This window comes from Dermacentor albipictus, chromosome 1, assembly GCF_038994185.2.
Source record: "Dermacentor albipictus isolate Rhodes 1998 colony chromosome 1, USDA_Dalb.pri_finalv2, whole genome shotgun sequence".
Classification (NCBI taxonomy): domain Eukaryota; kingdom Metazoa; phylum Arthropoda; class Arachnida; order Ixodida; family Ixodidae; genus Dermacentor; species Dermacentor albipictus.
In genome coordinates this window covers 283,221,211-283,243,732 of record NC_091821.1, presented here as the reverse complement: position 1 = coordinate 283,243,732, position 22,522 = coordinate 283,221,211, and the positions used below count along the sequence as shown (strand labels likewise).

General features: G+C 46.3%; 1 protein-coding gene across 3 annotated transcripts in view; it reads right to left on the bottom strand.

The window, feature by feature from the left end:
* Positions 1 to 1,440: 1,440 nt before the first annotated feature.
* The window catches only part of LOC139057104 (periostin-like), an 87,699-nt gene continuing 66,617 nt past the window's right edge, over positions 1,441 to 22,522 (bottom strand). For 2 of the 3 annotated variants that reach the window (XM_070534884.1, XM_070534882.1), the window contains exons 4-7: positions 6,490 to 6,682; positions 6,331 to 6,429; positions 6,149 to 6,274; positions 1,441 to 1,817 (exon numbers count right to left, since the gene is read on the bottom strand). In XM_070534884.1, coding sequence (XP_070390985.1) covers positions 1,684 to 1,817; positions 6,149 to 6,274; positions 6,331 to 6,429; positions 6,490 to 6,682 — 552 coding nt within the window. In that variant the 3' untranslated portion in view covers positions 1,441 to 1,683. The remainder of the gene's footprint in view (positions 1,818 to 6,148; positions 6,275 to 6,330; positions 6,430 to 6,489; positions 6,683 to 22,522) is intronic. The other variant, XM_070534886.1, reaches the window with a different exon arrangement.

The window sequence follows — 22,522 nt, the reverse complement described above, 5'->3', positions numbered from 1 at the left end:
TGCCTAACTTAAGACCAGAAGTGTAGAACTGCTATAGAGGAAGGTTTCCGAAAAACTGTAAATGGAATGCGAATGTATTTCGTAGCACATGGGCGGAGATCTCGGGACTGCTGCTAGTTCCAGAATCTTTATCAAGCATACATAACTGCTCGCCTATAATATCTCATATCTGTGATATTTTCAGCGCTTAGGGGTAAAAAAATAGAAACACCTTTATAAAAATCAAATTGTGGGGTTTTACGTGCCAAAACCACTTTCTGATTATGAAGCACGCCGTAGTGGAGGGCTCCGGAAATTTCGACCACCTGGGGTTCTTTAAAGTGCACCTGAATATAAGTACACGGGTATTTTCGCTTTCATCGAAATACGGCCGCCGTGGCCGGGATTCGATCCCGCGACCTCGTGGTCAGCCGCCTAACGTCATAGCCACTGAGCAACCACGGCGGGTAAAGAAACACCTTACAAGACGCGGATAGGTCGCTCATTCCTATCCTTATCTCATTTATTTCTACTAATTACTACTACTAATTGCAGTGGTTCAGCCTGCCGACGTGGCCAAATCGAAATGCACCAAGCGTCCCAACGCGCTGACTTGCCCGTGAGAAATTCTTAACGGCGTTCCATGGCTCTTGTTGGTGCATGCATCCGTGACGTAATAGTTTAAATATTTAAATAGAAGTGTTCCGTACAAATACTGTGGTCCGACAATTTCAATAATGTTTCTTAATTTATTACGCATTACTTTGTTGAAAGATATGAGTTTACAAAGTCACGAAGTCTTTTGAAACCAGAAGGTTCAAGTTTTTTCCGTGAACTTTCCATGGCTGAACCAACCCGATTGCAGCTCCCTCAGACAATAGCATTCCCTCTAGCAATTATTTCATCAAACTCGACGTTGGTAACCGGCTAGCTAGAACGTATGAGCGCATTCGCTTCTCCATCGCACATGGGCATGGCCAGAGTTTGACTGGGCGCATAGGGCTAAATGATGGATAGGTGGACTAGTTTTTATTTTAATGCATAGAGCTAAAGCGAACGTTGATAAACGCATGCCTGTTATCATTCAAAATGTCGTACCATATTCATGGCCTCCCTATCGGATGGTAAGTAAGGTCCACCCTTACGGGTTACTAACGTGACCAGGCCGCATTGCGCTACATATGTACCCTACAATGAAAAAAAGTTGTTTGCATAAAAAACCAGCCTGTATAACTATAACAATTATTGAAGACACTCAAGGAAAACACATTCTAATTTCTGGCACGCCTTCCGGGTGAATTGTACTCATGTGCAAAGCCATGTACACGGCTATAAAGCTGGGTGCAAGGAGGCAGTCAGTCTCAGCATGGCATTTTCAGCAAGAATTAAGAGCTCCCGTTCAGTGCTTGATGCAACGGGCAAACCGCGCACCTTTGAGGTAGTAAAGATGAACAACGCGTGTCATGAGGGCGACATTTATTGCATAAATGAGCCGTTTGTATTCAGTGCATATAAATAAAGAAGCGGTCAACACTCTGAAAATTGACGATGAAATATTGTGCCAGCTCAGAAGAGACACAAGCTCAGAAGTGTGTTGATGACGTCCACTGGAGGATCCCTTGCCGAATGAAAGAGTCGAATCGTGCCAGCGAGTTCGACTAAGCGGTGTCGCCCTGAGAAATGCTGCCCCTCTGTTCTTCGGTGTCAGGGCAGAACGACGCCCGTGCACCACTTGTGATCCCCAGGCAGCAGGACCCAGTCGACCACGTGGATGACGCCGTTGGAGGCCGGAATGTCGGCGCGGTACAGCGGAGAGTTGTTGGCCTCGTACAGCCGCCCTGGGAAATAGCGGCAGCTGGTTCAATGCTCTTCGGCTCAACGATCGTTGTACCGCTAGGGTACTAAATAATGGCCACGCCCTTAAGAAAGGGTGCATGCCGATATCGATAAAGAATCACATGCTTGATGCTTTCTGCGTTTTTCCTGCATTCATTGTTACACTAAAACATATACACACATTCCAACCAAAATAAACGGGACATGAAAAGACGGCACACACATGGGCACCCGCACAGACTAGCAGAAGCCTTACACAATAGTGAAAGCATGCAAGCGCCACTCAAATACAGGCATGTATGTAAACGATTCGCACAGGAACACAGCTGGAACTTTCATCTTTCGAAGCTTTTCTTGGGCTCGTCAAACGCCAACTAGGAGACGCGGTTGCGCCTCAGCTTCGGGGCAAGTTGCGGTAGAGCAGAACAGCCGTATCCTTCCACGGTGGCGCTCGCAAAACAGCACGCATGTCCAACCGGCCTGAACGACGCGCTACCCAACTATCGTCACATTACGCCATCATTCATTTAATAAAGTGAATCACTTTCTAGAAGCGTTCGGCTATTCGCTAACATTGACAATCACCGTCCACAGCATCCGCGCAATTTCTTCGGGCGCCCCATTTTGTAAATATTTTGCAACAAAATAAATACTGTAATGCGTTCTAACGAAGCGGAGTCTGGCAAATAAGATCGCTCTTCGTCCCATCCGCCATGCAAACTGCATGTAACGCAAAGGTGACGTGGACGCCACTTATTCCGGTTTTTCCGTATAGAAATCGCTAAACCTAGCCAAACTCAAAAGTTCTTCCTCAACAAACGGTTGATTGACTAAAAAAGTGTACATGCTACCACGGCGAGCCCCAGCGCTCTAGCTGTGACCTTCAAACGTGTTGAAAGAAACTGCGGTTAGTCCTTCGCGAACTTGCGTAGGCCACAACGCCAGTGGCCGTGCGAGCTTCAAGCTGAGACGAGCCCCAATTTGCGACGACGGCTGAGATGAGCTTCGATCGGCGACGCAAAGGGAGGACCATCAGCCAGGTGGCGACACTGCTGCCAGTCGAATGCACCAGCTTGGGATATGCATCGCCGATCTTGCAGCCGTCGTGACGCCCCTGCTCGTTTCGAGCGGCTTGTTGTTCCTCACAACTTGGAAAAGCTCGGCGCATACGCCGCACAAGAAAGAAGGTCGACAGTAGAGGCGATTCTAGATGTGCAAGAAGAAGCACTGCAGTACGCAGAGGCCAGCACAAACTGCGCAGGGTACGGCACATCCGGAGCCGACGACCCCCAAATGCACTTTGGACGCAGTGAAATTTTGTATTTTTTTTTAAGATATAAAGTAGCCTGAACAGTTTCAACAATGCAGGTGTTATTCTGACCTTTCAAAAAGTAATAATTGGCCATAACGTTTTAAGAATTCAAACTAATAGTTGTGTGACGGCGTTACTGCGTAATCATGTGGAGTTTAGATGGCGGAAGTTCGAAGAAGCCGCACGACACGGATCTTTATAGTGACTTCCCTGCTGCGTGCACATGAGTAATATTTCGCTCAGGTGTTGGCGGCCACATAGCCTCGCGTCTAGTATGGTACACTTACCAAGCTGAAAAACTGTTGCACGGCTCCTTTAAGGTTATGCCGCTCCGATGAATGCAAAATCATTCCGACACTACTGAAGGCGGATTGCCCAAATATGATAATAGCATTAGCAATGAGAAAGTACGCACGCTTGGCCTGCAACAGAGCTGCACGGCGAGGCGTAGCTCTTGCCGTGAGCATGGAGGAAGAAAGCAAACTGCCGGAGGGAGTGCCTCGCTCAAATGGGCGCGCCGTTCGTCGGTAGCGCGCGACTGTCTCCTTCTGAGCAATTTATACTTTCTAGCGCGATATTTAGCGCGATCGTCACGATGATGAGTGGCAGCCGAGTGCAAATGACTGCTTCTAGCAGGAGTCGGCCTGGGAGACCCGCGAAGCCAGCGTTCGGCGGCAAGTTTCGCTTTCTGTCTGATTTCTTGTGCCGACTGAAATGTGGCAGAGATGTTGATAATATTAGGTGTCTCATTTATGTTGGTATAAAGCTGAAACTTGCGGCTGAGAGCTCCGTAGGGGGTGATGTTTTGCCCAACATTTGTGTAACTTCCTAGAAACCAGAACTAAAAGACCCCATTTTATCATCTGCACCCACTTATTAAGTTTTTTTTTCCTTTTCTCCCTTCCAAACCCTTCCAAACGTACATTTGGTTACGCGACACAAATAAAAGGTCGTTTGGTTATGTTTCATTGTCCATTCACTATCATAACGGCGTTATATTTCTGTAATTAGTCGAATGTAATAATAATTATTATTCCTTTTACTAGCACGTCTGTAGCTGATTTGTATTAGTGCTGCCAAACCTAAACGAATACTTCGTTCGCTATTTTTATTATCTTACACTATTTGTTGCAATTGGTTATATTTTTACCTACACGCTGTACAAGAGGTCCCATTACAGTCATCGGGCCTGGCATGGCGTCGCGTCTATTGTTAATAAAACCTCATTCAAAGAGGCAGTTTGCGCTAACAGTAAGCATTATTTCTAGCCTACGCCGCCGATGAGCTAGAACATTGAAACTTTCGTGTTTTGGTCATTCAACATACACATGAAAGTTTCAATGTTCTATCTCATCGCGGACGTACGCTACAAACTAATGTTTACTGCTAGTGGAAACTACATCTTTATAGCGAGTTACACGAATGCTCGGCAAAACATGGCACTCTGCCCCACATGAAAGTTTCACAAGAGGTCCCCATCAATACGGTCTATGGAAATTGAGTCTATGGCAATATGACGACATTGCGCACGGCACTACTGTGCAAAGCTCAATTGTTGAATAGGTGCCGCGTTTGAAACCGGGACACACACGCATAACAATGCACCAACTACCGCGAAGCCTTGCTCACGGAGCTTTCACTTGCCCAATGTGCAATGGCCCAGGGCCGGTTGAGGGGGCACGTGTCCAAGTGCCTTGGCACAAGTGACCGCTCGTGGAATCCCTAAACCAATACGACATCATGGGATTCCGTGAACACTCCCCCACGGAGGACTTGCGCCTCCCCATTTATTAATAAGAGACTTCATTCATTCATTCGTTATGGACAACAGAAATGGAAACATTTTGTCCATTTCAGAATATTTCCCTTCCTGTATTGTTATGTTATGAGCATGCCATTATAAACAGTTGCTTTTCAGTAAAGAGATTAGGCAGAGCTTGAAAAGGGCGTACTTGCTGTAGCTTTTGTGCATGTGGTTCAGTAAACTTGGTTTTCACTAATTACGTCTTACACCCTGACGTTTCCAAGCTTTACGAAATTTATAGTTGAAAGTGCATTTTCTAGCTTTGTTTTTATATACAGTGATGATTTATATTGTAATCATGTTTTAATCAAAATCAATGTCCTCAAAAGGAGGCAATTTTTTTCCATGTTAGAAAACACTCACTGTGCAACGTAATGCAGCTAAAAGCCGGCTGCGTGATGCTAAAAAAGACCGAAGTGACGACGCCACTTATAGAGTAAAACATTTCCATGTCTAGATTCCGTCCAAGTGCATTCGTTATTTTTAAGAAATGTTTTTCTTGTATAGACTTGCTCTAGTTGGGAAATGTCGCCGAAGTGTACAGGTTAGTGTTTCGTTCATTGCAGCAAATACGTTCAACACCCTTGAAGAGAACGCCCTAAAGGATGTCGTATATAGCACATTTTTTTAGGATTTCAACAATACCATACACTGCTACAACTAACTTTTGGCGCCTAGCATATCAACTGCATTAGTAAAAACTCCGGAAAGCTGTGCGAGTCTAAAAGTGAAACCAACCCGATGAGTTAAATCGCCAATTACGCTGGATATGCGATTCAGATGGAGAGTGACGCCCATATTGCTTCTATAATTGTTTAATACAATGCGCAACAATGCACGCCTTGGCGCGCGTAATACTTGCCTAACTATCATCCTCATCATAATAATCACCAATTATTCAACACTTGAGGACCCTTTCCGGACATAAGGAGGGATGCAAAGAAGAGGTACATTAAAACATTACTGGTTTACCTCGCGAAACTTGTCAACATTTCATACGACACAGAAGAACATACACATCATAACTAAGTATTACTTTAGGCTTTCTTACGCTACTCACCTCTCTGTTTTAATAAACTCAGGCTAAAGGACAAAAAGAAAACGTTCTCCCGGGGCAGCAAATCCTGTTTCCCACAAGAATAGTGGCACAGCGAGTACGCAAGAGGAAATATGGGATGCAGCTGGAATAGTACGAAAGCATCGTTGCCTCTACGCACTACTGCAGCCGTCTACGCTGACGCCAACACGGATGGGGAGGTCGTTGTGCATAGACTTGAGGTACTGGCCGTCTCGCAGGTCGTGGCTGTAGTAGATGCCATCCACGATGTGGTACGTGAGGAACTCTGCAGCAAGAAATTGACCGCTCAGAGTCGCACTAGGCGACACGCGAGGTACCCACCTTTCAGGGCAGTGACGTTCCTCTGGTACAGCTTGAGTTCTTCCGGCGGCACCTTGGACAGGGCGTCGTTGCTGGGCAGGAACAGCGTGCGCTGGCCCCCTGCGCAGAGAGCGAGCGTGAGCGGCGGCGGCGGTGGCGGGCACACCGGGGACGGCTTACGTCGCAGCAGCTCGGAGACGCCCGTGCCCGTGGCGAGCGTGAGGAAGCCGTCGTACTTGGCGCAGTCCGACAGCGTGGCCAGCACGTCCCGGTCGGCGGCGGGCGCCAGGGCCCCGCCGAGCACGTGCACCACGCCGCCCCGGGGCCCGGCCGCGTCGGCCGCCGCCACGCGGTGGCCATTCACCGTCACCACCTGTGGGGCATCCGCCTGGAACTGCGACTGTGTGCGGCACACATCTGCCTTTGAGCCTAACGACATCGCTGACGTGCCACGATGCTTCCAACCAGGTCGAAGCACAGGCTGCGTCGGCAGACACTGCAGCGGACCTGACGAAGACCTCTCCTGCTTGCCGGTAAACTCGAATTCTATAATTGCCAGTTACGCCTCTCCCTGATTTCCCTCGACGCTTTCAGAACAGTGGCAGATGTAGAGCCAATCAGCTTCAGTCACATAGGCCTCTTTGCCCGACCAAGCCCTCCGCTGCTCTATCAGTATACAAACTTATCCGCGACCAGTGCGGCGGTTCAAACACTCTGTTTGAACCACAATGCTGGCGCTGCAGGTTTCGGGCCGAGCAAGTTTTGAGTACACACAGTACTCAAAATAGTACTTGAGGCTGGACGGATACGCGCTTCAGCAAATTTATGTATTACTGCACCGTCAGTACATCTCACAGGGAAGGAATTAACCTATTTGACGAGTTGGTAGTTTACTGGTGTACCACCTTCAATTTCAACACCACCCGCCGCCGTGGGTGCTTAGCGGCTACGGTGTTGCGTTGTTAGGCACGAGGTCGTGAGATCCGATCGCCGCGGCTGCATTGCAATGGGGGCAAGAGCGCCCTTGTCCCCTGCAATAATGATGAGTTAATGGCTTTGAAACAGGCCGGTGACCATTAGTCACCTAGCCTGCTTGATTTGACCAAGTAGGCTATACGTGTTTTTATCCAGCATTTTGTATACAACATCTTTTTTTTCCCTTCAAAATCTTTCTTATACCGCTAGCTATGACTATAAGAGATCCTGCCGTATCAACCTCTTCCCTGTTTTTTTCACCAATACTCTAAACGTGTCTTGCTTATCTCGACCGCTGGCCGCTTCCGTCCACTTGAAACCCAAGCGCTACTGGAAGGTGTGCGTTACCTACAGTTCTCAATAGGTGAATCACTTCGAATTCCATTAGGATGTGCTGAGTAGTCTCCGGATTTTTGCTGCAGCATACACATGCCTCATCTAGTTCCAAATATTTGTCTGGTATGTTTCTCTCCTTATGCAGCCGGCTCCAGCCTCAAATAGCAAGGTACTGTGTTATCATACAGGCTTCCTCTACTAATTTCTTTCTTCGAATTCTTGCAAATCTCCATAGTCCTTTTTGTTTTCATTCTTTGCATCCAATTCACTACCCCTGTTTCTCTCACTTTCTTATTCCTCCTGGTTTTCTGTGTAGAGTTTCCATTACCTTTTATACTTTCTTGACCTCATCCTCCATTTTATATCCACGCTTTTGGAGTATAGATACTTTTGCACTTTAGCTGCTTCTTTATTTTGATCCATGTTCCTGAGTCTTTCTTCAATACTAATTTTTCTCTGTGCTTCTCTGACTTAAAAAGAGGCGCAACGCATGTTAACCTGCACTGCTTCATTTGTAGCTTTACTGTGGGCTCCCTGACCCGCCGTGGTTGCTTAGTGGCTATGGTGTTGGGTTGCTAAGCACGACATCGCGGGATCGAATCCCGGCCACGGCGGCCGCATTTCGATGGGGGCGAACTGCGAAAACACCCGTGTACTTAGATTTAAGCGCACGTTAAAGAATTCCAGATAGTCCAGATTTCCGGATTTTGCCACTACGTCGTGCCTCATAATCACACCGTGATTGTGGCCCGTAAGACCCCATGTTTTTAACTAATATTTTTTTTACCCGGGGGTCCCGAGGCCAACCGGCCTATTGATCTTTGGTTAACTTCCAACGCCAAGATATCCGATTTTAAACATAGAATGACATTCGCGAACGTCAGTGCTGGCCTCGTCACTCATTTCCAGATTCCACGCACCACCTCGTACTTATTGCAGCCCCTCAGTGCTCTGGGTTTCATTATTGCAGCACTCCACTTCCCCTTTATTTTCAGATTCTCTTGGTGGGTGCTTGAGTAACTCTTTCCTGCGTTTATCTATACGCCGAGGTAATTATATTGCTTGACTATGGGTATGATTTGCTGTTGAATTCACACCACATAATTACTCGTATCTTTATTAAAGTTCTTAATTGCCGATTCTTCTGCTTAACATGAGGCTTACATTTGTCACTGCATTGCCACAGACATTCGCAAGTGTCTGTAAATCTCTTATTGCCCACTAGTAGCACTATGTCGTCCACATTCATCAGTCCAGGGAGCTTCTGCGGCACTATTTGTCCATTATGCATGTAGGATAAATCAAACCCTAATTCGCTGTTTTCCAGTCATCTTTATATGGCCGTAACATAAAGCTTGAACAACAATAGAGACAGAGGGCATCCTTTCTTCCGTGCTTGATCAATTTCCACCAATTCATTATTTTTTCGATCTTCGCATACAACTTGTGCTCGGCTGTCTCTATATATCTCCCTCAGAAGCTCCACGAAATCGCCCTCTATGCCTTCGTGCTTAAGAATATCCCATAACAATTCCCGGTCTACCTTGTCATAGGCACATTTAATATCTGGAAATGCTATCGATAAAGGTCTATTCTGAGATGCTGAAATCTCTATGCACTCAGTTAGTACAAACATATTATCCTCTTAAGTGTGTGCCTGGCCTGAACCCATTCTTTTGTTCCCCTAGTACACCATCTTTCTCCGCCCACGTCGACAGTTCCAGTTTTATGGCTTGCATTCCCATTCTATATATCACCTACGTTACTTGGACTGATCTGTACGAGCTCGTCTTATCCTTATCACTTTTGCCTTTGTAGCAACTTGCCTTCACGGCATCTAACCTGAATTTTCTTCGTTCTAATCACTGGCTCTATGGCATTAGTCAGCAGTGCCTTGCTCTTTGGACCGAGTTGTTTGATTAGCTGTATTGGGATTCCATCGGGTCCTGCTACCGTGTTATTAGGGACATTTTATTCTGCTTTTATCGAATAAAATCTTTTTATACTAAATTTTATTCTCTCAGGCTTCTCTATTGCTGCTCGATATCTTTGGGTCTGGATTACGCTTTCTTTCGTAACGAAGTTATCCCTAATAACGTCGGTGGTGTACTGCAGGGCAAGGCCTCCTTCCTAAATACTACCATCTTCATCCCTTATAGCCGTTTGTAAATATTTAGTTGTGGCTCCGAATGCTCGTACATGATTTCGGAATCTTTTCGGTGCGCCTTTGTTTCTTTTGCGAATGTTATGCACCCAACGTTCACTTCCACATTTAATTTTATCTTGCACGAGCTCATTCTCCACCCTTCTTTTTTCTCGTTCCGTCTAAGGAGCACCTCTTCTTCCTGTTATCTCTACTTCTTCGCTTCTCGATGATCTCTAGACGCCTGTTCAGGCTCTTGTGAGCAGGCGTCATTTGTGAGCATTTCCTTGTTCCACCACTTACGCGGTTTCCTTTTTCTAATCCAACATTCCTTTTTTTGCCCATGTCTGTCTTAGTTCCTTCTATATAACGTCTGCCAGTTCCTTATACTCCCAGACTGTTGTAGGAAAAAGCCTCAATTTTATTCTTTATGCTTTTGGCGATCTCTGTTATTTGCTTATTCATTTTTTAGGAATTCTGATGCCATTGGTGTCTGTTTTACATTAGTATCTCTCTGTAATGTTAAACATCTATGAGCGCGACCCAAGCTATTTGTTCCATGTCCGTCTATTATCATTTGGTCTAGTTGTTAGTATACCATTTCTAAGACGAAAGCATAGTCTATACGTAACTGCCTGTACCCGCATTCGCACGTTACCTGTCCATGACACTTATTCTCCACGTTAACTGCTATAAGGTTCTCTTCGTCACACAGATCCAGCACTAGAGAACCGGTGTAATAAGTATATCCATCTAGATCATCTATGTGCGCGTTCACATCTCCCAAATATATCACCGGGCTTGATTTCTTGAACTCATTATTATCGGTTCTAATGCATTCACTCAATTCCTTATTTTCATCTCCGAAATCACTACCTGTCCATAGGTAAGCTAGTCCCAGCCACGCCTTTCTGCCTTGCCATGTGCCGCTAATCCATAAATTATCCTCACATGCCTATTTTACCCTTCTCCACTTCAGACCTCGCCAAATTAGCTTGCCTCCACCTTTCATTGGCCCAGTCATTCTGTTGCACCCTTCCCATACAAAACTGTCGATAACAGGCGGCTGCTCCAATTCACTTACATTCAGCTGTGGTTGAATTTCGAGCCATTTTGCTTGCTTGCGACCACATTGCAATCTTTATGTAACAAATTTTACCTTTTCTATTTTTATCCTTTGCGCGTCTTTTCAAACCTCTTTGTGGTCCAATTCTCCCGTTTACTGGTGGGTCACTACAGTAAATAGCTTCCTGATTGCTTGGGGCCCGCCTCAAAAAAGCTACAGCCCGCGCCGCCAATCGACGTCCAACCGGTGTTGGTGCGCTTTCAATAAAATATATCCCGTCGTGAAGCGCCTTCGCGGTCTGCTCAGTGCGTGCACTCCTCGGTTGATGTCAAAGACCGTACAATTCATTGCCTTCATCATCATCATCATCATCATCATCATCATCATCCTGGTTACGCCCACTGCAGGGCAAAGGCCTCTCCCATACTTCTCCCACTACCCCGGTCATGTACTAATTGGGGCCATGTGGTCCCTGCAAACTTCTTAATCTCATCCGTCCACCTAACTTTCTGCTGCCTCCTGCTACGCTCCCCTTCCCTTGGAAACTATTCCGTAACCCTTAATGACCATCGGTTATTTTTCCTCCTTATTGCATGTCCTGGCCATGACAATTTCTTTTTCTTGATTTCAACTAAGATGTCATTAACTCGCGTTTGTTCCCTCACCTAATCTGCTCTTTTCTAATCCCTTAAAGTTGCACCCATCATTCTTCTTTCCATAGCTCGTTGCGTCGTCGTCAATTTCAGCAGAACCCTTTTCGTAAACACCCAGGTTTCTGCCCTATACGTGAGTGCTGGTAAGACACAGCTGTTATATACTTTTCTCTTGAAGGATATCGGCAACCTGCTGTTCATGATCTGAGAATACCTGCCAAACGCACTCCAGCCCATTCTTATTCTTCTGATTATTTCAATCTGATGTTGCGGATCTACAGTCACTACCTGTCCTAAGTAGATGTATTCGTTTACCACTTCCAGTGCCTCGCTACCTATTGTAACCTACTGTTCTCTTCCGAAGCTGTAAAACATTACTTTTGTTTTCTGCAGATTATTTTTAGACAAACTCTTCTGCTTTGCCTCTCCAGGTCCATGAACATGCATTGCAATTGCTCCCCTGAGTTACTAAGCAAGGCAATATCATCAGCGAATCGCAAGTCACTAAGGTATTCTCCATGAATTCTTATCCCCAATTCTTCCCAATCCAGGTCTCTGAATACTTCCCGTAAACACGCTGTGAATAGCATTGGAGAGATCGTATCTCCCTGCCTGACGCCTTTCTTTATTGGGATTTTGTTGCTTTCTTTATGGAGGACTACGGTGGCTGGGAGCCGCTATACATATCTCTCAGTATTTTTACATAGGCTCGTCTACACCCTCATTCCGCAATGCCTCCATGACTGCTGAGGTTTCGACTGAATCAAACGCTTTCTCGTAATCAATGAAAGCTATATATAAAGGTTGGTTATATTCCGCACATTTCTTATCACCTGATTCATAGTGTGAATATGGTCTATTGTTGAGTAGCCTTTACGGAATCCTGCCTGGTTCTTTGGTTGAAGGAAGTCTAAGGTGTTCTTGATTCTATTTACAATTACCTTAGTAAATACTTTGTAGGCAACGGACAGTAAGCTGATCGGTCTATAATTTTTCAAGGCTTTGGCGTCCCCTTTCTTTTGGTTTAGGAATATGTTAGCGTTCTTCCAAGATTCCGGTACGCTTGAAGTCATGAGGCATTGCGTATAGAGGGTGGCCAGTTTTTCTAGAACAATCTGCCCACCATCGTTCAACAAATCTGCTGTTACCTGATCCTCCCCAGCTGCCTTCCCCCTTTGCATAGCTCCTAATGCTTTCTTTACTTCTTCCGGCGTTACTTGTGGGATTTCAAATTCCTCTAGACTATTATCTCTTCCATTATCGTCGTGGATCACTGGTGCTGTATAAATCTTTATAGAACTCCTCAGCCACATGAACGATCTCATCCGTATTAGTAATGATATAGCTTGTTTTGTCTCTTAACGCATACATCTGGTTCTTGCCTATTCCTAGTTTCTTCTTTACTGCTTTTAGGCTTCCTCCGTTCCTGAGAGTATGTTCAATTCTATCCATATTATACTTCCTTATGTAAGCTGTCTTACGCTTGTTGAATAACTTTGAAGTTCGGCCAGTTCTATTGTAGCTGTAGGGTTAGAGGCTTTCATACACTGGCGTTTCTTGATCAGGACTTTCGTCTCCTGCGATAGCTTACTGGCATCCTGCCTAACGGAGTTACCACCGAATTTTATTGCACATTCCTTAATGATGCCCATAAGATTGTCGTTCATATCTTCAACACTAAGGTCCTTTTCCTGAGCTAAGGACGAATACCTGTTCTGTAGCTTGATCTGAAGTTCCTCTATTTTTCCTATTATCGCTAACTCATTGATCGGCTTCTTATGTGCCAGTTTCTTCCGTTCTCTCCACATGACTAAGCAAATTCGAGTTCTTACCATCCTATGGTCATTGCAGCGCACCTTGCCGAACACGTCCACATTTTGTCTGATGCCAGGGTTAGCCCAGAGTATAAAGTCTATTTCATTTCTAGTCTCGCCATTCGGGCTCCTCCGCGCCCACTTTCGGCTATACCGCTTGCGGAAGAACGTATTCATTATTCGCATATTATTCTGTTCTGCAAACTCTACTAATAATTCCCCCCTGCTATTCCTAGAGCCATTGCCATATTCCCTCACTGACTTGTCTCCAGCCTGCTTCTTGCCTACCATGGCATTGAAGTCGCCCATCAGCATAGTGTATTTTGTTTTGACTTTACACATCGCCGATTCCAAGTATTCATAGCAGCTTTCGACTTCGTGGTCATCATGACTGGATGTAGGGGGCTTAGATCTGCACGGCCTTCAATTTCTACCTCTTATTAAGTTTCACGAGACCTGCCACCCTCTCGTTAATCCTATAGAATTCCTGTATGTTACCAGCTATACCCTTATTAATCAGGAATCCGACTCCTAGTTCTCGTCCCTCCGCTAAGCCCCGGTAGCGCAGGACGTGCCTGCTTTTCAGCACTGTATATGCTTCTTTCGTCCTCCTAACTTCGCTGAGCCCTATTATATCCCATTTACTGCCCTCTAATTCCTCCAATAGCACTGCTAGACTCGCCTCACTAGATAACGTTCTAGCGTTAAACGTTGCCAGGTTCAGATTCCAATGGCGGCCTGTCCGTTCACTGACTGCCATTCTAGTTCATTCATTGCCTTAGTGGCCTCCACTTTTCCCTGTTTGCTAGAAGCGCTGCCCTTTCAGTGGCATATCCCTCCCTTTCAACTTCTGGCCCTGTGCGTACTGCGAGTAGTACTTCCTTTGAAACATTCCGATGGTCGATGACCCCTTTAGCACACGTATTTGCTTCGCGATCCCTGCCCCTCGTCCTTGCAGTACGTCAATCACGTCGCCCACTATCACCACTCGGTGCCTCTCCTACATTGCGTCCCACAAGCGTTCCTTGGCTTTCGCGATCACCTCCCTAATTGGTTTTCCCGATTCCCGAGGAAGCGCACTAACCTGGACTCGTTCGCCTCCACCTACCCTTTCTATCAACACCGGTTCTATTTTTCGCATGTTTGAGTCTCCAACAAAAACAACTCGACGCTGCTTCTGTTCGTCGCCGCCGAAAGCTGCACGCGAGACCGCGATGCCCTCACCTTTGCCTTGTCGTCGTCTTCCGCGACCGGTACGTCAGTGGTAGCGCCACAACTGACCTTTCCCCAACAGTTTTCCGGCGTTGGGGCTTCGGCTTCCCTAGTTGCTCTCGCTTCGGAGCCAGTGCCGTTCGCGGTGCCCAGCATCGAAGCGCTGACCATTGTTTTGCGGATTTCCTGCCTTCGCGCCTCTGCTTCTGTTCGCTCTTGGGTTCCTTTTCTAGCTTCCCAACTCGGTTAGCTAGCTTATGCTGCTCCAGGTGGTCTAGCCGCAACTGTAGCACACACATCCTAGAGATAAGAGCTGCTCCGTTCGTTTCCCGTACTGACTCAAACCGCGCTTCTTCCAACGCGTAACAGCGCTCGCACTCAGAACAAAGCACATGTGGGTTCCCCCTAGTACCAACCCTCATGTCGTACTAACAAGGCACAGTAGAAAGTAACCCTGCTTGTGGAAAAAAAGAATACAATTATACGTTAGCTACTTAGATCTAAGCAAAAAGCCTTCATAACTGAGAAGCATGAAACATAATTTATAAGTATTCCTCGCCTAACCTAACACTCCAAAAAACAAATGAGCGAATAATGAAATAAATAACTTATCGCTTTGCCACGCTGATCCTCCTGCGCTAAGAAGAATCCTTTACTCGGCACGTCCGAGAGCGAACACGCCGTATGAAAGAGATCAACGGGGAGCAGTGAGGGCATGTTAAAGCTGTTGGCCCAAATTAATCCGGAGCCCCCACGACAGTGTGCCTCATGGTCAAATCGCAGTTTTGGCATGTAAAGCACCATATTTCAATGCAACCCTCCCCCCTCCCCATCCCCGCATGTTTCTCACAGTTTTACCATTTTATAGTTCAGTCCAAGCGCCATGATATAAAGTAGGCTTCAATAAGGCATCTGCAGGCGTCTGAATACGATTTGATTTTCGTCTACTTGTCGGCATAGTATTTTTCTTATGGTCATTGCCATTTCTTTATTAATTGTTTGCGTAGTTAGGACGTTGAGGTGGCGCACGCGCCCTGTGTAAGCTGAGGCAAGCACTCGTTGGCGGTAACGACAGGCTTCCGAGATAATCCTTTCCCGGCGTAGTCTATAAGATGCCCTGCGCAGATTGCGACTACGCATACATAGGTGAATCGGGCATCTTCAAACAGAGAATAAGGCAGCATCAGAAGGATGTCGAAAAGAAACGTACAGTTTCGAATGCCCCTGCCGATCACACGGATGCAACGGGCCACAAGATTGACTGGGATCGCTCGAGAGTTATCGGCCAAGAAAGAAACCTGAAATTGCGGCTGTATCTGGAATCGCTGGAGATACAAAAAGCACGTCACACGCTCAATAGAAATGAAGGAAGCCTTCCCCCGTCATACACGCGCTGCTTCATTCTGAAGTATGCATAAGCTTCCGTGAACTTTCCTTCATCCCATTGAACAAGGCTTCCGTGGGGAAGCCGAAACGCCTTTCAGATGTAATACTTTTAAAGCGAAAGCTTTACTGGCCGCGAACTGGCGATTTCGCCGTGGCCGTGCTCCGAGGAAGCTCATGACGTCACACCGCGTTCCTCGTCACATTGCGTTCCTCGTCGTGGCGCTCGCTTCGCCAGCTGCGTCGCATGCCGGATGTCGGAGGATTGAAAAGGAGAGCTCGCGTGCGCCGCAACCACAGTTGAGGCGGCAGCATGGACGGCGACAATTCTGGTAAGCAGGAGGAGGCCTGGAATCGACATCGGAACTAGATGAAGAGGAAGCGAATCGCCCAGGAAACAAACGAACAGCGCGCCGAACGACTGGCTAAACGCCATAACATAGCTAGACAACCAGACTAACCTGGACTTGCAATCAAGATTAACCAAGGCTAACCATGCTATGCCTTAGCTTTCGCTACGTATATCCTGGCATAGACGAGCTAAGCCACTGCCAATTTTTTTAGCACTTATTTTGGTCGGTGTCCGTCGTTCTATTGCTTCATGCCTGCTTAACCCCAAAGGGGGTCGGCCTCATGTTGCATCTTCGGGCCGACCCCCGGCGGAGGTGGAGCATTTTCGCCTGAGAGCTTTGACTGTCGTCAGTTTTTGCTGTCATTCCGTCTTGACAGAGTGGAATGGTTGTCAAATTTTGCACTCCTTTTGGGCGGCGCTAGTTATCGGCATCTCCTGGGGTGTGAAGGCCAGTTTTCTCGTCGATTCGGTGCCCGCGCGATTAACTCGAGATGAGTTCAGTTGTCACCATCTATTCAACGATCACGCGCATCGCTGTTGATTCGTTAGTTCAATCTTCTTTGTTTAGACTGATCCAGGGACCAGGGAAGTGATTCGGTTCGTAGTCAGCTGGAGTGTATGCTCGTGCAATGAGTTGCGGCCGTAGAAAACGCCAGTTGCGTTTCGCTTTTCCTTTCACTTTATTGAGTGACGGCTCACCGCGACACTGAAAGATCGTCGGAACCATATATACCCATGATGTGGTTTAGTTAAGGTGGAAAAAAAAATAATTCGGAACAACGTCCTTCGTCACACACTGCAATAACTGCTAAACCCGTAAGCAATATGACTGTCACCCGTTACCTCGTCTGGCTTTCCCCTAATTGTACAGTACTTTTCGTGCAAAATTGACAACTGGAAACAAGAGTCGCAAGGAGTTGAAAAATTAAGCGATCCGTTAAGGGAGAAAGCCAAGGCGACAGCCAAACAGAAAAGGAAAGCGAAAATTAACAAACTTAACCGTTGTTTGTGAAAATATTTATCGATCAACATCTTTTCATTTAAATAGGAAGTAGAGGAAACACAGCCGGAAGTGGAGAATAATTCCGCGTGTTTTAAATGACGCTTCTACAGTTATCAGTCGAGCCGCCTGGTGTAGCCACCTCTCTGCTGTGCTAATGTGGGTGTTTATCTAACCTTCCACGATGGGCGCAGTATGTCTAGAACTGCATCGTCCTGCGCTCTACGTGGTTGTACGGGACTGCTGACCACGCATCATTACGCAACTTGCCAAATAACGCGAGTCGGTTTTGCCACTTGGTAGAGCAGTAAAGCAGGGATCGAAAAGAACTGTGATTATTCCACAAATGTGTATTTTTCTATAGTTCTTCCACAGCTAATTTAAAAAGCGCTACTAGAAATCTTTATGTTACACTTTCGCTTCTTCACTTGCTCTTGGCAGTGTTCTTCCTTCGCTTCCTTCATGCAGGAGTCCACTTCATGTGGTTCCCTGTTTGCCAAGCAAAAGAGAGGTATGTCTCACAGGCGTGCCTGTGAGATACACCTAATTTCAATTCTCTTTTGCGGGTTTACGGGTCTATATGGTGAATGGGTGGGCATTATTCACATTTGTGCTAGTAAACGTACCTCCTCCCCCCCCCCTCATTTGCATGGAAAGTTAGCTTGATTCCCCCCCCCCCAAAAAAAAAATCCTGGGTACGTGCCTGCTCTACATAGATAAAGGCGCTATAGATAATTTTCCTGTTGAGGTGATCGCATTTCCATGGCTTTATGACAACGTAAAGAAATTACCCGTACGAAAGCAGGAACAGAAAAGGAAATTAGTAAGACAGCGCATTGTACCTGCGTTCGTAGAGAGTTGCAGCTGAGCGGATTTACTGGCCGGTGAAAGATTGGGTGAGGAACAAGAAAAAAGCAGATTGGGTGAGGGAACAAACGCGAGTTAATGACACCTTAGTTGAAATCAAGAAAAATAAATGGGCATGGGCAGGACATGTAATGAGGAGGGAAGATAACCGATGGTCATTAAGGGTTACGGACTGCATTCCAAGGGAAGGGAAGCGTAGGAGAGGGCGGCAGAAAGTTAGGTGGGCGCATGAGATTAAGAAGTTTGCAGGGACAATATGGCCACAATGAGTACATGACCGGGGTAGTTGGAGAAGTGTGGGAGAGGCCTTTGCCCTGCAGTGGGCGAAACCAGGCTGATGACGATGATGATCCACGAAATATATGAAAGAGAAAAATTATCAAATATTCTAAATGCATTGATTAAAAAAGTGAGAACTCCCGACCGGAATAAGCGTGTATCTTTTAAACGGTGCCCTACGTGAACACGTCGGCTTTCCGAGCAAAGGAATCAAGGCCGTTGATGTGAACAACACCGCAATGGAGAAGACACAGCCCATGTGCTCAGACTGATCGGGGAGAACGGGAAGTCCTTAAGAAAGTAGTCTCCGTTGTTTCTCTGGCGATCTGCTTCAACAAGCCAGCAGGCGATATCAAGTAGAAACATATAGTCTAATCGAATGGTGTTTGCCATTCAGGTCGTATTCGACTTCAGAATTCACTATTAAACATTATTGAATAGCCGTTTTAGTTGCGAATATAACGAATAACAGCACTTTTCAAATCTCGACGGTGAGGGGCCGGTGCAAGTGAGGACTCTTATTGCGAATGATTGTGCTGATGGTGAGTCGTGGCTGCTGCGCACCAATTCCTGAGGGAATTAACGCACGGGTTCTATTCCGTTCTGCTGGAAAGTTCCTAGTGGTCATTCAATATCAACGCCGCGTTGTGGGACAACCTGTAAATCTGCAAACCTGATTCAGGCAAGGAAAACAATTTTTTTGACAGTCTGACGATGTCTGCGAGACTGTAACCAATTAAATCTGGGTGCCCAATGTGGTACCCCGATTATCTTCTTCAACGAACACACCAGATCTACAAACATATCTACGTATGTGTGAGGCATGCCATTCCTTTAGTTGCTTAATTATTGTCCTTGTATAACTGTGCACAGGATAACTGAAAGCAGCCGTTTGTAATACAGAAGCTGCTTAGTTGAGTGGGCCTAGAGACGGGAACGGCATTACTTTTAGGTATGAAATATAAGATAAGCATAGCATGTTTTTCTCAGAAATCAAACTCGAAAATAGTTTCTTGCGTTTACACTCCTAGAAAAAAGTCGAAGGGCGCAGCTACCTTCTTTTCTTTCTTGTTTTCTTGCATTAAACGAATTCTAGCGTTTTACGTCCTGCGATAAGATTATGAGGCACACTGTTCAGTTCTCACCACCTAGGGTTCTTTAACGTGCACCTGAAGAGAAGTACACGAGTCTTCTTCCATTTCGTTCCCATCGAATTCGACGACATTGTTTGAACCCGTGAGCTCGAGTTTCGCAGCGCAACACCATACCCCCTATGCAGCCACTAATTAAACTACCAAGCCTTTTTTTTTTTTTTTACAGCCAAGCTGTTAAGGGCTGCTTTCCCCACTATCGTGTCCGCGTGTAGAAAAAAATTGCGAATATAGTGCCGGGCCGACCCGCGACGGAGGTGCAGTTCGCCATTAAGGAGCCCACATATACACAGCTTCGCTGGTTATCCTTCTTCACAGAGTGGAAGGGCACTGGGTTTTGTTGTCGTTGTTAACCTTGGACTGGACAAAAAACTGCAAACAGCTGCAAAAAAAAAAACGACGTTTGACGACTACCACGAACGCTTCAACGGCACTGACGCTCGTGAGCTAGCGAACGAGATTGTGCATCACAACCGCTTCCTCCATTCACAACCGTCGCATATGCGCGGCCGACGGCAAACCAAACACCACTTATCGGACACCCCGTAGAAAAAATTTCGACCTCTCGAAAATAGCAAAACAGCAGCAAACATAATGCGCGACAATAGACCCAACGTTAATTACCACGGAAAAATGCCGCAGTCTTTCCAAGACATCTTACGAAAGAAAAGATCGCGGTCCGAGCATTGTTCATCAAAAAACAAGAAAGAAAACACAGAGGCGCGTAGAATTTTCATCGCGGAAGACCATGGCCAGGTGCAGTGTCGAAAAGTCAGCCAGAGCAGCGCAAGTCTGCGGCGGACCGCCAACTCTTATGAGTGCTTGCTTGCGAACCCACAAAAATGTAACAGGTGCTCCAGGCCCAGGAGACGATTATTACTGCCGGATTGCAGTGACGCGCCCCTCTTCTGCCTACCTCCTTTTTTCTTCTGCAGTTGGGACACGAGCCTTCCGAAGTGTTCTCTTCATTCTTTGATTCATGCCGCAACGGAGATGCAGTGCACGCGAGATGCCGAAAACCATGTCAAGCACGGGATGTCAAGTTGCCAGACAACCATCCGCTCGGGTGGTCATAGTAACCGAGCGCATCTCAATGGCGATGCCGCTCCTCGGAGCAAATACCACCGGCGCTCTTCTCGAGCCGTTGTCTGAATTGGAAGGCTTTCGACGGCATGCCACACCGCACCAACGGGTCCCGCAGAGCCCGACTTAAGGAAAATGATTTGGACCTTCACCCCAGGGTTCCTTAAAGCCTTTCGAATACAGGTTGGTCAATGGAGCAGCTGGATTCAGCCAAATATGGTGGGTGTTGTGCAAAGATATCTCATAACCCCAACGCTATTTAGCCTTGCTATCACAGGTTCCCTCAATTATTGAACTGTGCAGGTACATACGCCGGCGGTGTGATAATTTCGGCGACTGAGGCCGCAGTAGGACAGCAGCAGGAAGGCATGCAAAACACCGTCGACGTTATGCAGCTCATATAAGCATTGCGCATGAAAAAGCAAAATTGAGCAGGAATGCAAAATAATAGGAGAAGCAGCTTCACTATAGACCAGCGACTCACAGATATAATATAAACGAATTTTTGGGATGTGCAACTGTACTCCTAATACATGGCACAGGCGAACCGTGCAAGCAAATGCTCGATGTACTCCGTCGCATTGCGAAGCGGGAAGAAAAAATGTGGTAGCTTGTTCGTAATACAGCCATATAATCCGGTCACGCGAACACCTGGTGCATCAAGTAACAGAATTTGATGCATTCTGTCAGCGCGATAGACTGGACAAGGAACACACACAGACAAGTATACCGGACGCCTGGGCAGATTTACGCTCGAGCCGCCCATCGCCGCAAGCTGCACCGCCCGCGTGCGTTCGCGCGAAACATTGCACGTATCAAACACTTGTGCACGAATTTCGGTTTACATTGTGTAAGATATACACTGTGCACACAGTGTTAATGGTAATTTGCGCACAAGTGCTGGATACGTGAAATTTTTCGCGCGACCGCAAGCGTGCGGTGCGGCTTACGGCGATGGGCGGCTCGAGCGTAAATCGGCCCTTATAGAGCTGCAGTGGTGCTAACTCCCCGAGCGACTGGCCGCATAATAATGTGCAGGGGCCGTGAGATTGATGCCAGTGGTTACTTGAATTAGACGCACAGCATGCAAAGAAGAAATACCGACGGTAGGATGCCCTGTGCTGTTTTTCTTTCTTTGTGCTTCTAATTTAAGTACCATGTCCCAACAGCGTCTAACACACGGAATTTTCATAGGTGTACTGAAACTGCTTGTATTTAATGTCAGCCTTGACAAGTGCTCGAGAAAATTAGTGCTACCTTTTCTTTCTGTTAAAAAGCGTTTTAGCAAAATTTTATTGCAGACCGATTTCATCGGCGCTATACCTAATTGACAAAACAGACAATCAGTATGCGCATCGAATGAAGAGTTTTAAATTGCACGGATGGCTTTCTTTTGCAATAAATATGGAATGTTGATGTTATTGCTAGTCATGTTGCCCCATACGAGGTGACAATAGTTAACATGAGATAAAAAAAGAGAATTATAAAGGAGGAGCTTCCCTGTTAATGGTAAAAGGAAGCGTAATCTTACTAGTATTCCAACAACTCGTGCAAGTTTGTTAGCAATAATGTTAACATGGTCATTCCACAGCATATTCTCTTGGAATATGACATCTAAGCTCAAAGAAGTACCTATTCTTAGATGTCCGACAATGCTATGCTTTTTGTTTTTTGGCTGAGAAAGCACGCCTTTTGTTTTGGTAGTATTAATAGTTAATGAGTTAAATAAGCTGCACTTGTTTAATTGGGCTAGTGTAGCATTAGAAACACATAGCAATCCTTTCACGGCCTTAGAAGTTATGAATAAACTAGTGTCGTCGGCATAGATAACAAATTGTGCACCGGTATTGATATTAGTTAAGTCATTTATATACAGGTTAAGCAATAGTGGTCCTAGTA